Source organism: Erythrolamprus reginae, chromosome 2 (assembly GCF_031021105.1).
Source record: "Erythrolamprus reginae isolate rEryReg1 chromosome 2, rEryReg1.hap1, whole genome shotgun sequence".
Taxonomy (NCBI): Eukaryota; Metazoa; Chordata; class Lepidosauria; order Squamata; family Dipsadidae; genus Erythrolamprus; species Erythrolamprus reginae.
This window is the reverse complement of record NC_091951.1, coordinates 78852156-78873038: the sequence shown is the minus strand read 5'-3', so window position 1 is coordinate 78873038 and position 20883 is coordinate 78852156. Positions and strand designations below refer to the sequence as shown.

Genomic DNA, 20883 nt, shown 5'->3' with positions numbered 1-20883 from the left:
AAGCACTGTGAAGCAGCATATAAATCTAAATGCTATTGCTATTGCTATTTGTGGTCATACATTGAGGACTGATACTTAGTTGGGCTAATACAGCCAAGCTCTTTTTAGCAATATTGTTGGTTTTCAAGCCTTCTGGCATAAACTTGTTTATTTTTTACCTACTTGTTCACTGTATACTTATTTCTTATGAAAGAGGAAAAATGCCATTATCGGCATTCATAACCAATTTACTCTGAATTTGACTTTTCTGTAGCCTATTCTGCTAATTAACATGTTCCCCTGCACAAAAGGACAAGTAGAAAAATCTTGGCCATCTTTCCATTTTTTCTTGTCTACCAGTGCAAGAGGAACAAAAACAGGGCCAATATGCTGTTTGACAACTTTTTTAAAAAAAGGATGTGGTGGGGAAGAGTCCATTTAAAATGTGACAAGCTTTCTCTAGACTTGCCCAAAGAAGCTGGGGTTTATCAAATAGCCAGTGCTGGTAGAAGAGCAAAAGGGCAGCAGAGCACAACTTTTAAGAAAGCAACAAGGTAAGCTGTAATGGGGATAAAGTAGGATCTATAAGCCATAATGGCTGTCCAACCACCTTGATGAGATGACTGTACTTCTGGTTTTCCACAGGGTGCATACCTCTTTTTGTGGTACTTTGACCTTTGTTTGTAGAGGACATCTATTTATTTATTTATTTATTACAGTTGGAAGGAACCTTGTAGGTCATGTAGTCCAACCCCCTGCTTCATTAGGAGACCCTACACCAGCCCAGACAAATGGCAGTCCAATCTCTTTTTGAAAGTATCGAGTGTTGGGACATTCACAACCTCCACTGGCAAGCCGTTCCACTGGTTGATCGCTCTCACCATCAGAAAGTTCCTCCTTATTTCCAGGTTGAATCTCTCCTTGGACAGCTTCCATCTGTTGAACCTTGTCTGGCCCTCTGATGCTTTGGAAAACAGTGTGATCCACTCCTCTGTATGGCAGCCCCTCAAGTATTGGAAGACTGCTATCATGTCCCTTCTGTACCTTCTCTTCACTAGATTATTCATGCCAATTCCTGCAACCATTCCTCATATATTTTGGTTTCCAGTCCTTTTATCATTCTGGTTGTTCTCTTCTGTACTTTCTCTAGAGTTTTAATGTCTTTTGTAGTATGTTGACCAAAACTGAATGCAGTACTCTAGGTGGGGTCTAACTAGGGCATTATAGAGTGCCCTAACATAACAACTAATGCAGCAGCAAAGGAAAGTACAAGATACAGTATATGTTTAATTTACTACAAGACTGCAAACTTGAAGCCCGCAGGCAAGATGGCTCACCTGCTGCCCACGCCCAGGTCCAGTTTAGTAGAAAGGAAAAAAGTTGTGATACAACACATGACGATGACATAATGACGCAAGTTTGTCGCCCCTGATGATCTACTTGTTTGCCTATTAAAGCAAACATCTGATGGTTCTGGAGATCAGTCTCCAAGTGCCATTTTCTCTTCCCCAATTGTCTGCTTTAATTAGTAAAAACATTTTACATGTAGCCATTTTTACCTCTCATCCTGTGAACTCTCTCTCTCTCTCTCTCTCTCTCTCTCTCTCTGTGTGTGTGTGTGTGTGTGTGTGTGTGTGTGTGTGTGTGTGTGTGAAGGACATTACTATCTGTGAAATTTGACACAGAACCTGACCTATGTATTTTCCTTTGGCAATGTATTCTGCAATACAAAGCAGGCTACCCAATTCTGCTTTGAATTGGGTAGCCTGCTTTGTTTGCAAGATATGATACAGCTGTTCTGGGTTTAGTAAACTGTCTCCCATAACCATCTGCAAACTAACTTTTTTGCAGTTGATTTAAAGCAAATCTAGTTTCCAGATGGAGGGAGAGAGGGCTCTAGGGGGCAATTTGTCTCTCTCAACCTTTGCAAACCTAATAAGAAAAAAAGAAAACAAAACAAGTCTCTAATTAGGAACTTCCCTGTTTGCATTTATTTATTTAAAGCATTTGTATAGCTGCCTGTCTAAAGCCAAGTAGAAAACAATCAAGGTGCAGATATATAATAGGTTGCATAGCCCAGGCAGGTAAAGAACTAAACAACATTAAGCTATTGACCTATTGAATTCATTGAGTCTTACCAAACTGAGAAACTAGCAGCCTTTTCCCTTCCCCACATGTGTGTCTCTTCCCCCTCCCCATAAGACTGAGCAGTCTCTTTAAAAGGACAGTCATCGGGCTGCTACATCTGTCATTCCATTGATCGACAGGCTTAATTCAGCCGAGCAGGCTGGCTAGACCAGTGGCCCCTTCCTCCTCCACTGCTCCATAAACTGTGCACTTAATGGAAGAGGATGGACCATCCTAGACAGGAGAAAGAGCTGCATTAGTCCACAGAGGCTAAAAACAAGAGGGAGTCTGGTAATGCCTTGTCCAACTAACAAATTTGATGAGAAGGCATCAGCTGTCGTGAGCTGCATTTCATACTACACGGAGTGGCTGCCCTGTAGCAATATGGGAAAGGTGGAGATGACTAGGAAGGCGAAATAAATTGGCCCTGCAGATTACTTATGAGGCAGGCTGCTAGTATCTTATCAATTAACAGTTGATAAAGTCCATTGTTGCTTGTTGAGACCTTCTCAGATTGCTTGGAACTTTTTAAAATGTAGGTCAATTCCGCAATTTCACACTCCGTGGTCAGCGGTGGGCTGCTAGCCGGAATGCTAAATTGCGCTTGCTACTGTGGCTCGTAAGTGCTTGCGGGGCCAGCGCGATTTTGCTTCTGCACCTGTGGAAGTAGCAAAATCATGCACGGAGCCACAGGTGTTTTGGTGAGGGTTTTTTTGCTGCTGCACATGCTGAAACATGGGCACACCTGCGCGATTTTGCTACCTCCACAAGTGCAGAAGCAAAATCGTGCTGGTCGCGCAAGCCCTCCCGAGCCATGGCAGCGAGCTCAATTTAGCGTTCTGGCTAGTAGTCCACCGCTGTCCATGGTCCTTTCCAAAGTCCCCTGTTTCCCAAAAAAGCCACTTTGAGGTTTGCCACAGTGTCCTGGGAGGGGATTGAAATGCTCTTCAGTCAAAAGTAGACACTAGCTGTGCTCCCTTGTTAGAACCTTCAAGATGTGAAAGGCTCAATCCAAGTTGTAATCAAATTAAATCTCCTGCCCAGGAGTAATGTAAACGAATCCCAGCGACCGGTTAGGTCCCACAGAGTTGGCCTTCTCCGGGTCCCGTCGACTAAACAGTGTCGTTTGGCGGGACCCAGGAGAAGAGCCGTCTCTGTGGCAGCCCTGACCCTCTGAAACCAGCTCCCCCGGAGATCAGAACTGCCCCCACCCTCCTTGCCTTTCGTAAAGTTCTTAAGACCCATCTCTGCCATCAGGCATAGGGGAACTGAGACATCTCCCCCGGACCTATACAATTTATACATGGCATGTTTGTGTGCATGCTTGCTTTTAATAATGGGGTTTTTAGTGTTTTTTTAAAATTATTAGATTTGTTCTTATATTGTCTTTGTTATTGTTGTGAGCCACCCCGAGTCTACGGACAGGGGTGGCATAAAAATCTAATCAATAATATGTTGTAGCAGTGGCTTAAGGGATCTTTGCTTCTGTATTCAGACTTCTTTATTCTGGCCCATCTCATCCAGTCAAGCTTCATTCTTCCCCCAATCAAGTTATTGGGCAATTTCCTTACAGGTGAAAACAATAGCAATAGCATTTAGACTTATATACCACTTCATAGTGCTTTTATAGCCCCCTCTAAGTAGTTTGCAGAATCAGCCTATTGCCCCCAACAATCTGGGTCCTCATTTTACCCACCTCGGAAGGATGGAAGGCTGAGTCAACCTTGAGCCGGTAGTGAGATTTGAACTTGCTGAACTACAGCTAGCAGTCAGCTGAAATAGCCTGCAGTGTGCACTCTAACCACTGTGCCACCGCTGCTAGCCTCTCTTTCTCACTCCATTGGCCAAGCGATGGAGCATAATGACACAAGCCTCACCCTTAGGGGCAGGACATGTATTACAACACACTGTTCATCAAGTGGTTATTTATTTTATTTATTGGATTTCTGACAAGCCTGACAATCCCATCCCCTGCAGACATAGCTGCAGTGGGTGGGATGGCTTCTGTTCCATTCTGCCCCTTCCAAGGCATTTCAGGCATTCAACTCCACAGCTCCTTATTTTTATGTCTTTATTATCTCCTGGATTTTGTTTCATCCTCCTTGATCCTTAGGGGAAACATCATTTGAGCGGAGGTTCATTCTTTCAATTTCCCTACATGCTCTAAACCAGTGTTTCCCAACCTTGGCAATTTGAAGATATTTGGACTTCAGCTCCCAGAATTTCCCAGCAAAAGCTGGCTGGGGAATTCTGGGAGTTGAAGTCCAGATATCTTCAAGTTGCCAAGGTTGGGAAACACTGCTCTAAACTGCCAAACAGCTATCACTGATACTTAATTTCTTTGCAGATTCTTTCCTTATTGGAATTGCATCTAGCATTAGCATTTAGACTTATATACTGCTTCACAGTGCTTTTCAGCGCTCTCTAAGCAGTTTACAGAGAGTCAGCTTATTGCCCCCAACAATCTGGGTCCTTATTTTACCGACCTTGGAAGGATGGAAGGCTGAGTCAACCTTGAGCCTAACTGAGATCCGATCTGCCAAACTGCTGGAAGCCGGTGATCAGCAGAAGTAGCTTTGCAGTACTGCAGCCTATCCACTGCACCACTGAAGCCCAATATTTTTCAATATCTTCATCAATAATTTAGATGAGGGGATCGATCATCAAATTTATCAAATTTGCAGGACTAGCCAATATTCCAGAAGATAGGCTCAAGATTCAGAAGGATCTTGACAGGCTTGAACACTGGGCCCTATCTAACAAAATGAAATTCAGTGGTGAGAAAAGTAAAGGTCTACATTTAGGCAAGAAAAACAAAATGCATAGGTATAGAATAGATAGGACCTGGATCAATAATAATATGGGAGAAGGATCTTGGAGCCTGGTGGACAATCACTTAAATATGAGCAGCAATGTGCTGTAGTTTCCAAAAAGCCAACACTGTCCTAGGATGAATGAACAGAGGTGTAGAATCAAGATTACGTGAAGTGTTAATACCACTTTATAATGCCTTAGTAAGACCACACTTGAATATTGCATCTAGTTTTGTTTGCCATGATATGAGAAAGATGTTAAGCCTCTAGAAAGAGTGCAAAGAACAACAAACATTAGAGGCCTGGAAGCTAAAGCATATGAAGAATGGTTGCTGGAATCGGTTATGTCTAGTTTAATGAAAAAAAGAACTAGATATCTAAGAGGTTGAGATAAAAAAGAGAGGCTCAACCTATTTTCCAAAGCCCCTGAAGGTAGGACAAGAACCAATAGATGGAGACTAGTCAAGGAGAGGAGCAACAGAGAACTAAGGAGAAATTTCCTGATAGAAACAGTGGGATGAATTGCCTCCAGAAGGCACGTACTCCAACACTGGAGGTTTTTAAGAAGAGATTGGGCAACAATTTGTCTGAAATGTTATTGGGTCTCCTCCTTAAGCAGGGGATTGGATTAGAATTCCTCCAAGGTCCCTTCCAATTTTGTTATTCTTCTCTTAGTTTTGTATCCCTTGAGATCCTCTAGGTACAGATGTCTGCAAGCTAAAGTTTCTCTATCATACATCTTTCCTACCCAATTTCTACCAACTAGCAGCAAACTTCTAATTCCATTTATTATTCCTTAACTCTAATGCAATCCAAAGGATTGCAGTTTAAATACCAAAACTGCCAATTCTTCATCCTATTATTAGTACTTATTTCTCGTGTTTTGGTTGCAGTCATTCCTCTAAATTTTGACAAGATCCAGTATTTCAATTCAACGTTGAAAATGAAATGTTGGGTAGTGCTATAAAGTTTCCGCTGAATTTCAACTGCTAGCCTTTCTCAATGACGCTGATCTTCTTGTCTTCCCATAACAATAAGCATAATGAGAGGATTTAAGCAACTAATGTACAGTGATACCTTGTCTTACAAACTTAATTGGTTCCGGGACGAGGTTCTTAAGGTGAAAAGTTTGTAAGACGAAACAATGTTTCCCATAGGAATCAATGGAAAAGCGATTAATGCGTGCAAGCCCAAAATTCACCCCTTTTGCCAACCGAAGCGCCCATTTTTGCGCTGCTGGGGTTTCCCTGAGGCTCCCCTCCATGGGAAACCCCACTTCCGGACTTCTGTGTTTTTGTGATGCTGCAGGGGAATCCCAACAGGGGAATCCCAACAGGGGAATCCCAGTATCGCAAAAACGGGCGCTTTGCTGGCAACGGAAGTCCGGAGGTGGGGTTTCCCAGCGAGGGGAGCCTCAGTGAAATCACAGCATCGCAAAAGCACAGAAGTCCTTGAAACCCCACCTCTGGACTTCTGTGTTTTTGTGATGCTGTGATTTCACTGAGGCTCCCCTCGTTGGGAAACCCTACCTCCCGACTTCCGTTGCCAGCAAAGCACCCATTTTTGCGCTGTTGGGATTCCCCTGCTGGGATTCCCCTGCAGCATCACAAAAACACGGAAGTCTGGAGGCAGGGTTTCCCCTGAAGGGGAGCCTCAGGGGAACCCCAGCAGCGCAAAAACGGGTGCCTCGCTGGCAACAGAAGTCTGGAGGCGGGGCATCCCAACGGCAGCAGTGGGTTTGTAAGGTGAAAATAGTTTGTAAGATGAGGCAAAAAAATCTTAAACCCCGGGTTTGTATCTCGAAAAGTTTGTATGACAAGGCGTTTGTAAGACGAGGTATCACTGTATATATTTCCAGAAATTTATCTATATAAATGGCATTTTATGTTATAATTTGTATCAAGGCAAAATATATCTTTTTTTCTTTGAGACATATATACTGCTGATATGGCTATTTGCTTTTTTTTAGCAAGAAAGGAAAATCGATTTGGTTTGCCTGTTAAAACACACTCGTACAATTTTTACTTTTTGAAGTAGCATATATATTGCTTTTGAACTTTTGAACTAATATATATATATTGTACAGTACAGTACAATTCATTTCACCCTTCTGTAAATTGTATTTTATAATGTAGTTCCCCATCATAACAAAAGTGCAAAAACATATACACAAGAGAAAATTGCATAGTAAAAGAAATACATTAAGGGAAATTGTTTACAAAGAGGCATATATCAAAGGAAATGCCTGCAACACTACAAGTTTTCAAGTATATGATATGAAAATAGACACAGGTTTTGATGGAGTCATTCTTTTAAAAAAGAATATTCAAGGGCAAACCTAAGAAAGTCTTTACAAAAATGCATATTCTAATTTTAAAAAATCTAAAATCAAATACGTATGTAAATGTATTTTTAAAAGGCAATTCAGTTTCCGTATTTTTTCACATGAATGGGAAAGACTGTGCATTAAATGTAAATGTAAAGTTAAACGACCAAAATAAAAACACAGGTGAGTTATATATATAATATAAACCTAATGTAACAAGAACTATATAGTGAGTGGGAAAAGGAAAGCAAAAAAATCCTGTATTAAATGACCCACAGAAATAAAATATTTTTCAAGAGACATACAGTGCAACTTGTTTTCAAAAAAACATTTAAAGCAAAGTAGACTAATTTAAAAATGCAAATTAAATTCTAAACTACCTTGTATTTAATTCTAAATATATACCATATTTTTTGTTCCATAAGATGCTTTGGACCGTAAGATGCGCCTAGCTTTTGGGGAGGAAAACAAGGAAAAAATCTGCCTCTGCTTCCCAGCCCCAGCACGTGGTTCGTCAGGGCTCAGCTGTGTTGCACCCATCTCTGGTCAACTGAGTGACAGCTGGATTCTGGCCACCCATAGCCCTGCCAATCAGTGGGCTGGCCAAGCAGAAATGGCGCTATTGCTGCCTCTTCTATGTGCACTGCCTCTGCCGGGGAATGCTGGAGTCTTCACCAGCATTCCCCGGCTATCACCACCGCCACTCCTTGCTGCTGCCACTCATAGCAAATGGCGGTGGCAGCAACAGGCAGCAGCAATAGGTGGCAGTGATCCCCACTGCCTGGAGCAGCTAATCGGCTGCATTCCGGGAGGCCAATCCAAACGCTAATAGGTAGCAGCACTGAGCGGCGGTAGTGAGCGGCAGTGATATGCAGTGGTGGTAATAGGCATGTTGCCATAGCAACTCCGTCCCCCAGCTGGCACAGCCTGATCTGTGATGCAATATTCACTCCATAAGATGCACAGACATTTCCACCAACTTTTGGGTGCAAAATATAGGGTATTTTAAAAATGCTCAAGGAAGAGAAAAATAACACAAAAAAGTACAGTGGTACCTTGGTTCCCGACCACAATTCATTCCGGAATTATGGTCTAGAACCGATTTGGTCGAGAACTGAAACACGTGTTCCTGCTACTGTCACTGCAGATCTCATGGCTGCCAGGCCTCTCAGCTGTTTGGTGGCCCAGGCGACCCCTGCAACCACTGCCACCGCAGATCTCGCCATCGCCGGGCCTCTCATGGTGGCGGCAGTTGCAAGGCTCGCTTGGGCTGCCAAACAGCTGAGTGGCCTGGTGGCCACGAGATCTGCGGTGGCGGCGGTTGCAGGGGTTGTCTGGGCCGCCAAACAGGTAAGAGGCCCGACGGAGTTGAGATCTGTGGCGGCGGCGGTTGCAGGGTTTGCCTGGACCGCCAAACAGGTAAGAGGCCCGACGGAGTTGAGATCTGTGGCGGCGGTGGTTGCAGGGGTTGCCTGGGCCGCCAAACAGGTAAGAGGCCCGACGGAGTTGAGATCTGTGGCGGCGGCAGTTGCAGGGGTTGCCTGGGCCGCCAAACAGGTAAGAGGCCCGGCAGAGTTGAGACCTGTGGCGGCAGCTGTTGCAAGGGCCGCCTGGGCTGCCAAAGAGCTGAGAGGCCCAGCAGCCGCGAGATGTGCGGCGGCGGCGGTTGCAGGGGTAGCCTGGGCCACCAAACAGGTGAGAGACCCAGTGCAGGCGAGATCTGTCTGGCAGCCCAGGTGTCTGGTGTTCGAGTTCCAAATCTTTGTTTGGATTTCAGGGCAAAAGTTTTTCTAATTTCCTGGTCGAGTACCGATTTGTTCAAACTACGAAGCGTTCAAAAACAGAGGTGCCACTGTATTTAAAAGATAGAATCTATTCCATTTTAGCATTTTGAAAGAACGTAGGTATGTTGAACATTAGAGAAAGTGAAGCAAACACATTTCAATGATGTTTGTTGCACAAACAGCTACTGAGATATCATTGAACAGATTAAGCATCATTTGGGATTTTATTTCCTCTATTTACTGTGCAGACAAGGAAAAATTATGGACTTTCTGGAGAGGAACAGCAAACAAGGGATCAATTTCTCAAACTATACCTCCCCTTGTCAAAAGGAGTTTGAGATTGCCACTAACAGGAACAAAAGGCTTGCCCCTGTATTGGCCTTATGAAGAGATAACTAAATCAGCCATAATGAACCCTTAAGAGGCTTTTAGGTCATACATTTTAGAGAAGGGGTCAAGGGTTCACATGTTTCCTTCCCTGTCATTTCCTGAAATCCCCCCTGCCCCCCCCCCCATGGATCTAACTTGAGACATTAAGAACAAAATGGAGAAAGCTGAATTCCTGGCTGTGAATTCAGACTGAAATGAATCTGCTTTTTCCATCATCATCTCTTCACTTATTTCCTTTGCTGGAACTCCTTGATAAACCCAGGTTGCCCCTCAGAGTCAGTCATCCAAGAGAGAAACAGTCACATCCAGTGCCCTAGTAACCTTCTTGTTCCAGATGCAGAGTACTGAGAAAATCTCTGAGCATTTTCAAAAGCCATCTGGATCTGTCAAGCAGCTGGGGCTGACTGTTCTAATAGGGCCAAAAATCATCCTGGCAAAGATCAGAATTTTTTGTAATGAGCATTGTAATTAGAAAATGATCTGAACACAGTTAGAAATTAGTGGCAATGCCTCCCGTGTCTAGATCATGTGCCCTCTGCTCTAAAGTAAACATTAGATCTAACAAGTGGCCATCTCTAGTAGACATAACTGAGATAACCTGGAACAAATTCAGAATTGTTTAGTATCGTATTGGATAGGATAGGATAGGATTATTATTATTATTATTATTATTATTATTATTATTATTATTATTATTATTATTATTAATTAGATTTGTATGCCGCCCCTCTCCGTAGACTCGGGGCGGCTCACAACAGTGATAAAGAACAATATGTATTGACAAATCTAATAATTTAAAATCTAAAATAGCAATTGTACATTTAAAAAATCTAAAAACAGGAACCCCAATATAAAAAATATACATACAGTCATATCATGCACTAACACTACATAGGCAGGGGGAGATGTCTCAGTTCCCCCACGCTTGACGACAGAAGATAGGATAGGATAGGATAGGATAGGATAGATTAGAATAGAATAGAATAGAATAGAATAGAATGCTTTATTGGCCAAGTGTAATTGGACACACAAGGAATTGGTGCATATGCTCTCAGTGTACATAAAAGAAAAAGATGAGGCACAACACATAATGATTGTCACAGGGGTCAAATAAGCAATGAAGAAACAATCAATATTAATAAAAATCTTAGGAAACAAGCAACAAGTTACAGTCATACAGTCCTGCGTGGGAGGAAAAGGATGATAGGAACGATGAGATCCTGTATCACTGTAAACCTGGGAGAACCGGCAACCCAGCAATAAGACCTAGTGGCACTTCAGGAAGGATTGCTGTTGGGCAGTGGGGAATCATTCCACTTTTGCTAGGGTGCAAACTTAGAAATGTTACTACATCTTTGATGCACTGAGCTGTGGGAGACTATGCAATCATAGTATATAAATTCCTGTTCCTTTCTGGATCATATCACCTGTTCTTTTCTATTACTCTCAGTGGGATCATGCTGAGTAAGGCAAGCGGCTGTAGGCGAGAAAAGCACAAGACAGGAATGAAAGCGATTACTCCCAATGTTCCACCTTTCATAAAGGTATTAAAAAGAGCTGGGAGCCTGTGCTGCTTTATATGGTTGCTAGTGTTGGGCAGGTTGCTGAGAAATGATCTAATGTAAGGGCATGAGAAAAATAGTCTTCATGATTTGATTAAAGGCCCATCTAGTCCATCACATTTCCTCAGCTAAGTGCTTCTGAAAAGCTAATCAACAGGACACTAACTGGCCCCATTACCCTTGCTGCTGTTCTTTGGAAATTGATATTAACATAATTACTCCTAGGCTCCGCCACGCCAAAGTTGATTCTGCCTGTCCTGTCTGAACATCTCAAGGAGAATTTTCACAGAATATTATCTCAATTGGAAATAGGTGGGCCTTTTTTACCGTGGCCTCTATGCTCTGAAAGACACCTTAAAACCACATAAAATCTCATGTCTTCTTGAGTGGCCACTTCAGTAATGGGCAGCTGCCCGCACGAGGCGGGGGATGCCATCCAGGTAGTAGAAATGGAGCTGTGCGCACAGGTCCAGCTGACCAGCGGTGGGGCGCTCCTCCATCTATTCTTTCTTCTCCTTCTCTTCCTCCTCCTTTTGTCTAGATCAAACTTTAGACTTAAAATGAATCCACCTTGATTTTTCCCATTGGCCCAAAACAAGTCATTGTCACTGAAATTTATCACTTGCAGAGCGAAAACTCCTTTCCATCACTCTTTATTCCTATTGAAAGGAAATATGGCAAGGTTACCTGACATACTCTGTACCTTATACTGGTGAAGATTGTGATGAGTTCGGCTTATCAAACTGATGATGCACCTTGAATGCTGATAGTTTGGTTGCAAATTTCACATATGCTAAATGGTAAATAGTGCCATCACATGGCTGTTCAGACAAATGACAATATAGGCAAGGCTATAGAAGAATCTTTCCTAATTTGATACCCTCCAGATATATTGGAGTTGCCTTTAGCCAGCATGACAAGGAATTCTGGGAGTTTTAGCTGCACCATATACAGCCTCACTTCATATGATACAGTTGCCCAGAAACTATCACTTTAACTTTTAATGAGTGTTTCACAGTTAATGGTCAATGCCAGACCCAAATCATACCATTAATACAGTCATAAGCTTGATTGTCATATTGCATATTGTCTTTGAAAAGGATATCTTCTAGGACTACCCAACAATTTAAAACTATCTCATGGTTCTCTCCATCACTTTTTCACAATTACATTTATGGAGAAGAGTAGTGATGATGACAAAAGCACTGTAAGTAGAATTTGGTATTAGCATGCTACGCCTTTCCATGTAGTATAATCAGCATGCTACACCTTGATGCCACGGTATCAAAAGCCACTAATTCAAGAAAGATTGAAAAAGAAACAGCTTCTCCATTAGTATAAGAAGCCTGAAACTGGTGAAATAGGAATCCAACCAGAAAATATTTTTTTTGTAAGCAAGGGGCTGATGACCCAAATATGTTAGAATAGTCACAGGTAGGTATATCATTTTTGATTTAAAATAATAGAAGGAAGAAGCCCAAGATTTAAAACTCAAGATTAATTTATACAGAAATCACGATTCCATTTTCTGGTGCTGTTAACTGGATAATTTCTTTACATATGAGTACCTAATTTTCTACACTAAATATATCACTACTGTATATATTACTTTTTTAAAACAGTATATCTACTTTAAAATGTAGAGCAAGGAGAAATTTTTGACAGCCTTATCTGGTGTCAAGCTCTGGTACCCAATCCTCAAACAAAAATATCCATGACATCCATTATGAGAGCAGCCAATTCTGAAACTTGGCCATTCAATCAGGAGAAATCCCACTTGAATTGCAATGTTTGCTCCATGATAACCATCACATTTTCAAATGTTTTACCAGTTGTGGATGTTTGACTATTGACCTCTAATTACTTTTTACAAAAGATCCACTACAAGCTTTTTCAAAGTACTTAACTCCCTTGAGTCAAGCATCTATGCTGGTAATCCCATGTGTACTTACATGTAACATCCATGTTGCCACATGGACAATAATATGGACATAATATGACATTGACTTTTTCTGTATATTTTTTCTGTACAGTCTAGACTGCCACTATGGAAGATCCCAATGGCTCTCTATCCAATCCTAACAGTACCTGATCATAATAAGCTTTCATCACAAGTCAAAGTCAACTTGGTGCTGCAAGGTGTTGTGACACAAGCTTTTTTGGAAGTCGAATCTGATTTTTCTTTAGATAAAGAGATATCCTGCTTTTGCTCAGAGTGGTCTTTTTGATATTCACTAAGGGATTTTCTAACAAGTTCTGTCTAGAAATTATAAGTTACATTGTGCAATGATGTTAAAATAGACAACAACTTGGCCATGTACATGGCTGTCAAAAATTCCCATTGATCCAGTGTAACTAAGGAATAGAATAGAATAGAATAGAATAGAATAGAATAGAATTTTATTGGCCAAGTGTGATTGGACACCCAAGGAATTTGTCTTGGTGCATATGTTCTCAGGGTACATAAAAGAAAAGATACATTCATCAAGAATCATAAGGTACAACACAATGATAGTCCAGGTAACAAATAAGCCATCAAATCATATTAGGAACCAGTCAGTGTAAATTGTAAGTATACAAACAACAAAGTTACAGCCATTCAGTCATTAGTGGGAGGAGATGGGTGATAGGAATGATGAGAAGATTAATAGTAGTGCAGAGTTAGTAAATAGTTTGAAAGTGTTTAGGGAATTATTTGTTTAGCAGAGTGATGGCATTTGGTGAAAAAAATGTTCTTGTGTCTAGTTGTTTTGGTGTGCAGTGCTCTATAGCGTCATTTTGAGGGTGGGGGGTTGAAACAGTTTGTGTCTGGGATGTGAGGTGTCTGTAAATATTTTCACCACCCTCTTTTTGACTCGTGCAGTATACAGGTCCTCAATGGAAGGCAGATTAGTAGCAATTGTTTTTTCTCGCAGTTCTGATTATCCTCTGAAGTCTGTGTCGGTCTTGTTGGGTTGCAGAACCAAACCAGACAGTTATAGAGGTGCAAAATGACAGTTATAGAGGTGCAGATGACAGGTGCAGACAGAAGTTGCCAGACAGTCCCATAATTCATTTTTCTTCACTAGCAGCAACCAGGACAGTCTGACCAGAACAGACTTCATGCCAACAAACACACTTGCACAAAAATATATCACAACTAACTTATTCATGGGATCAATTTCTGGAGTGTGAACCAACTCTCTCCCAACTTGAAATGATTCAACAGGCTGCAAACAGGCAATAAGCACAGAGAAATAATAGGGGTTTTTTTTGCTGTAGATCTTATCAAAGTTTATTATTTCAAATAGGCTCCATGCTGCCTTATCAAATTTGAACCACATTGTCATCCTTACACTCCTGTCTTATCACTTCAATTTCCTCAAGTCCTCTAAAACAGACTGCAGAGGACCCTGGTAGTGATAATATCAATTACTTCCGTCCCCTGTCCTATTGCTCTCCTATATCTCCTATACCTTTCTTCTATTCCTATATCTCTTCTTTCATTCTTTCATTGATATGTTCTATTCCTATAACTTCTCTTCTTTCTTAGATATATTTTACTATGAGTATATTCTCTATAACCTTTATCATGTATTTTACTATGTGTATACCCACTAAAACCCTCATTGTGTATTGGACAAAATCAATCAATCAATCAATCAATCAAATACCCTATTCTAGTGATGGTGAACCTTTTCCAGCTTGCTGACCCCCTCCCTGCATATGCACATAGGCCTCATTGAAGCTTCTTGACTTCCACTAGGCCTGTTGGGCTGTTTTCGCTCTCCCCAGAGTTCAGGAAAGCCTGGATCAATCTGGAGCTCTGTTATTGGCTCTGCTATTGGTTTAGGAAAGGCCTCTGCAGCTGATAACAGAGCTCCAGATTGATCCATAGCTCTGTTATCAGCTACATAAGCCTTCAGAAAAGCCTTCCCAGCAGCAAAAGAAATGGGCCGAGGCGTGAGAGGCTTGGCTGCAACTGTGCAAAGCCCAAGAAATTCCTGAAGACCTCTGACAGCAAAAAGAAAGCTGAGCACACAGGTGAACTTCTTGTTGGCCCATTGGCCTGTTTTCGCCATGGGGAGAGCGAAAACAGCCGAAAAGAAGGCTGAAAATCAGCTGGCAAGAGCATGGATGAGCACTGGAGCTGACAAAGGGCAATGCCTTACATGCCCTCAGATATGGCCCTGCATACCACCTGTGACACAGGTGCCACAGGCTTGCCATCACTGCTCTATTCCATGTAACAATGAGAATATTGATAGAAAGCTTGGTAGGATTAATCACAAAACCTCAGAGGCCATCTGGAATCCATATAGATCTAATAGCCTTTTCAGACAACTGCCCTAGTAGGCCCAGTAGTTTTACAGAGATGAGATGTAGCCTTTTAACTAAATGATGGGCCATTTATGAGATCCCACCAGAAATGCAAATATGGCAAGGCATGGTTTTAATATTAACATAATGTAATCAGGGGTGAATTCTAACTTGCCTTCTTGCTGGTTCGCTTCCTCTTGTGCCACATGGCACGCGCAGTACCCAAAAAATTTGAATTTTTTTAAAAGCCAAAAGCAAGATGGTGACGCATGCATAGTGCTGGAAACTTGCTTTTGCACCTGCTCAGAAGGGGGAAAAAAATTGTTTTTTAAAAATTCCAAATATATTTTTTTAAAAAATGGCAGTACTCACAGACCAGCACAGACTGAAATGGTTCCATTATGTCATCATGACATCATCAGCAGGTCATTATTGATTGATTGATTGATTGATTGATTGATTGATTGATTATTATTTTATTTATTTATTAGTTGGACTTGTATGCCGCCCCTCTCCGGAGACTCGGGGCTGCTTGATTGATTGATTGATTGATTGGATTTGTATGCCGCCCCTCTCCGCAGACTCGGGGTGGCTAACAACAGTGATAAAAAACAGCATGTAACAATCCAATACTAAACAACTGAAAAAACCCTTATTATAAAACCAAACATACATACAAACATACCATGCGTAAATTTTAAGGCCTAGGGGGAAAGAATATCTCAGTTCCCCCATGCCTGACAGCAGAGGTGGGTTTTAAGAAGCTTACAAAAGGCAAGGAGGGCGGGAGCAATTCTAATCTCTGGGGGGAATTGGTTCCAAAGGGCCGGGGCCGCCACAGATAAGGCTCTTCCCCTGGGTCCCACCAAACAACATTGTTTAGTTGATGGGACCCGGAGAAGGCCCACTCTGTGGGACCTAACTGGTCGCTGGGATTCGTGCAGCAGAAAGCGGTCCCTAAGATAATCTGGTCCGGTGCCATGAAGGGCTTTATAGGTCATAACCAACACTTTGAATTGTGACCGGAAACTGATCGGCAACCAAAGCAGACTGCGGAGTGTTGGTGTAACATGGGCATATTTGGGAAAGCCCATGATTGCTCTCGCAGCTGCATTCTGCACGATCTGGTTTGGGTGAACCAATCTGAACCGGGAGGAACCCACCTCTGAATGTAACGCAACACAGCAGAATATAATGTAGTAATTGTGTGATGTTTGTATGTTCTTATAGGATAGGAATCCCAGTTCTTTCTTTTACTGTAGTTTTTGCCTTATTCTAGGAGTGTCAAACTCAAGGCCTGGGGCCCGAATCCAGCAGGGTGCTTAAATCTGGCCCATGGGGCTATGCTGGAAACAGCAAAGGATTGCCTTGTGGTGCCTCTGCCAGGAAATTTTCACTGGCAGAGGATTGCAGGAAGCCGTCTCGGCCAAAAACGGAGTTCGGGAGCCGATTTTTGCTGGCAGAACGCTCAGGCCACCACAGGCACCGCAGACATGAAAAATGTTGAGCAGGCCTCACCCACCAAGGCCTTATTCTGTCTCCGAGGCCCTCTGGTCATTTCATTTCTTCTCTTCTTTCCCAATAGGTGATAATTGTGAAGTGGATAGTCGGGCAGGACGTTGTGTTCCTGGAGTGTGTAGGAATGGAGGCACTTGCACCAACTCTGCAGACGGGGGCTTCCAATGTCAATGTCCACCTGGGGGCTTTGAAAAACCATTCTGCGAAGTATCTGTACGCTCTTTTCCTCCCAAATCTTTTGTCATGTTTCGAGGTTTGCGCCAGAGGTTCCACCTGAGCCTTTCTCTTTCGTAAGTTCTCCTAGGAGGCAGCTTTGTAAGAACTGCCTTTCTCTGAAATGGATGATGTTGAATTTTGTCTTGTTGAACTCCATTATATGGCTTTCAAGCTAGATTTCTCTTTCATATTGGAAAGGGGAAAATTCCCAAGATATTAGTTCTATCGAATCATCTCCACATGTGATTAGGAGAATGATTATAATTGTTAGCAACTTTCACTTTTCTTAAACAAATGCTGAAATATAAACAGCAGAAATTTAACAAGTGCTGGCTGGCATCTTTAAAATGTGGTACAATGATTAGCTAGGTTCTATCTTGTCAGTTCTTGGTGGGGGGGAGATGACAAATCTTCTCTTTATTGATGATTTGATGGTAATGTAATTCTTTCTGCAGTCATAATACCAACTGGCAATGACACCAGCTGACTTGAGTACGGTACCAGGAAAAAATTGTATAAAAAATTCAGAAGATTTATCATTTATCGTCATTCAACTTTGTGCAAGATTTATCTAGTTTGCTTAATGTATGTGTGAAAATTCTAACTCTTTATATTTCATCACTAGATTTGCCACTGTAGAACGTGGTGGTCTCTTAATTTACAATGGACGTCTGAATGAGAAGCATGACTTTCTGGCTGTAGAGATTGTTGATGGGCAGGTCCAGCTGAAGTACTCCACAGGTGGGTGTGGGTCCATCCTTTCCTCACTGATGTCCTCAAGAAGCTGCCATTGTAATAATGAAAGCATGGTACTTACTATAAAATAAATTAGTAACTGATAATGAATTATCTGAAAAATCTTTTAATGCATCAAATGAAGACACTTGGGGCTCTTGAAAGTCCTTTGCCAAATAGAATAGTTCTTTATTACAAAGTGGTAGTCACTTTTCCAGCCACAGAAATATTTAGCAACAATAGCCAGGCAAATGCAAAAAAACCCCAAACAAAATACCGTATTTTACACTAGACAGTATTTCAACATTTCTGGGTTTTTTGAAATAGTCATTTGCTGTGGACAATGGGCAGTCAGTGTTCTAATTTTAGAGCTTCAGAGGTTGGTGAACCTTCAGGTATTTCATTTTATGAAAAGCACTTCAGCCTGCAGCTTCTAATGTGGTCCATAATTCAACTTGCGGAAAACGTCTCTATGCAAATTTGTAGTTGGCAGATTTTGCTAATCTTTGTATGAATGTTTGCTTTAATCAATCACAAGGGCTGCAGAGAATTTGTCTGTAGGCTAATATAACAGATTCTGTGTTCGCACATATTAAATTTGAATGGATAAAAATTGCTAGTTTGTACTTTAGTTGGCTGTCTCACTGATTCTGGGATAACAACCCTTAACAATATAAAGCTGCAGTAGTTTTTGGACTATAAGATACACCTAAATTTTGAAGAGGGGAAAAAATTGCCCTCTGCGCGCTCCTTTTTTGGACCTTTTTTGGGGGTCTTTTCCAGTGTTTTTTCTGTTTGTTTTTGAGGATTTTTTCCTGCCCATTTTCAAGGCCTTTTTTGGCCCATTTTGGAGGCTTTTTCAGGTCGTTTTTGATGTGGTTTTTTTCAAGCCATTTTGAAGGCTTTTTTCTGCCCATTTTTGAGGTTTTCCTTGGCCCGATTTTGAGGCTTTTTCTTGCCTGAAATGGCCTGAAAAAAGACTTTAAACATCCTGAAAAAAGACTCAAAAATGGGCCAAAAAGCCCCCAAAATGGGTTGATTAAAGTACTGAAAAAGGCTGAGAAAATGCCCAAAAATGGGGCATGCAGGGGCCAAAAAGAGCCGGCAGGTGGGCAGGGCTTTGAAAATATTCAGTCTATAAGATGCACAGACATTTTCACTCCCTTTTGGGAGACAAAACTGTGTGTCTTAAAGTCCGAAAAATGCAGTATATTTATATCAACATAGATATATATACCTGTATGTCCGAATGACATGATAAGGGGAGAACATAGAAGGTGACAAAACAGTGTATCTATATATGCAGCTCTGAATTCACCTACTTACATGTCCACATATCATATCAGGTCTAAAGGTTATAAAGATTCGAGCGCTGTCAGAACAAATGTTAATGCTAGAAGCCATGTTCTGTTTTAAGCTGCGGTTTGAAACCTTTACTGTCTTGCAACATAGCAATACTCCAAACCACATCCTTTATTCACAAGATTCTGTTTGATTATGTAGAAAAATATGACGGGCTATTCAACTTTAAAGATAAAGTCCAAAACGGAAACCACCTAAATATTAGTTACTGTATTACAGAAAATGGCTTTCATTTTCAGGGAGTTAAAAACGTCAGTAAGGCAGACTGCAGTCTTATTACTGCAGCATTCTTCTTTGCTTAGCTGCAGAAAATAAAAATCAGATTTGTTGTGTCTTCACCTTTTCAGATTAGAAAAGAATAGGTTAAGAAGTCAAGATCTACTGTTATCCTTATAAAAATTCATCTAGCGAAAAAAAATACATTGATGTTTATTTACCAAACATGAAAAGCAGTTAACTGCAAAAAAGAGGGAGGAACAGCAGGCAAAAATTTATATTATCTCTATATCTCATTCAAAGGGTGCAGAGGCTTTAGGAACTGTACTGTACATAACTAGCACAATCTGAAAGAAGGTAGCCCTTGGTTATTCCATACATAACTCAATTATGTATACAAAAGTAGCTGATATAGAGCTGAAAAGTAGGACAGCAGGTGTTCTTCCTCTGGTTTGGACTATAAAGGAGACAATTTGGTGGACAGGCCAACACTGATAAGGAAGGGATTTTTGTTCCTTTCCCTGATGAATCCAGATGGAGTGATGCTCATAAATATTGATATTAAGTGTAAAATCAATATGCTTTCTTTCACAACTTTCTAGGGTTATTTTTAATGCAGAAAACATTAAAGGAGTGTTATATATCCAAACGAACTTTCTCCCCCCCTATCTGTATGTCTGTGTATGTGTGCAGAGCATTTCCATAAGTTTGGCTTATGCTAGTATTGATGATGACATACATATTTATATAACCCAACTTTGACAGATGATGTTCCTGCCAAACAGTAATGTAGCTCCCTTGGATTAAGCAAAAAGCCAAATGAATGGGATGTATACAAGAATTCACGGGATTTAGCACCTTCTTTCTTTCTTTTTTTTAAAAATCCCTCTTAAAAAATTCTTCGCGATCGTCATCAGGATTGCCCTTCATAGGAAAGAATGCTATTTTTTAACAGTTTATGGGCCTCAATTCTGATCTTGGTTCTTCCCCCATGAGTGGAGAATGAAGAACACACAAATGTCATGTCCCAAAGGTGCTTTTTCAAGAGGCAACTGGACTTTCTGGATTTTCTGAAATAGCTTCTTGGATCAGAATGAAACATCTTCAAACTCTCCACCCCCTGAAAGTCCAGTTGCTTCTTGAAAAAACACCTTTGGGACAACCATGACCTGGATGACTGAGAATCTCCATAGACACAAATGTCATCCCAATCTACTTGCTGTGGGTCTAATATCCCTCTGCCTTGCAGGGGAATCAAGCACTGTTGTTTCTCCATCTGTACCAGGAGGGGTTAGTGACGGTCAATGGCATACGGTGCAACTTCATTATTACAACAAGGTAGGCGCAAACATGTTTGTGTTGTGGTTTCTTCACCCTGGTTGCATTTGGAGCACAAGTTGTCTTCCATGTGCTCAGTCTTCTTTCTTTTCTTTTTAAATATTTTTTATTAATTTTTCACTTTTAAAAAAGAAAACACAATAGTAAGTAGAGAAGAAAATCAAAGAAAACTAAATTAAATAGTATATACAGATATAAGTGTTTTATTATCATTAAAA

General features: G+C 41.2%; 1 protein-coding gene across 1 annotated transcript in view; it reads left to right on the top strand.

Annotated features, from left to right (window-relative positions):
• Positions 1-20883, top strand: part of CELSR3 (cadherin EGF LAG seven-pass G-type receptor 3) — a 121867-nt gene that overhangs the window by 39609 nt on the left and 61375 nt on the right. Inside the window, exons 3-5 of the mRNA XM_070738412.1 lie at positions 16866-17088; positions 17640-17755; positions 20577-20665. Coding sequence (XP_070594513.1) covers positions 16866-17088; positions 17640-17755; positions 20577-20665 — 428 coding nt within the window. The remainder of the gene's footprint in view (positions 1-16865; positions 17089-17639; positions 17756-20576; positions 20666-20883) is intronic.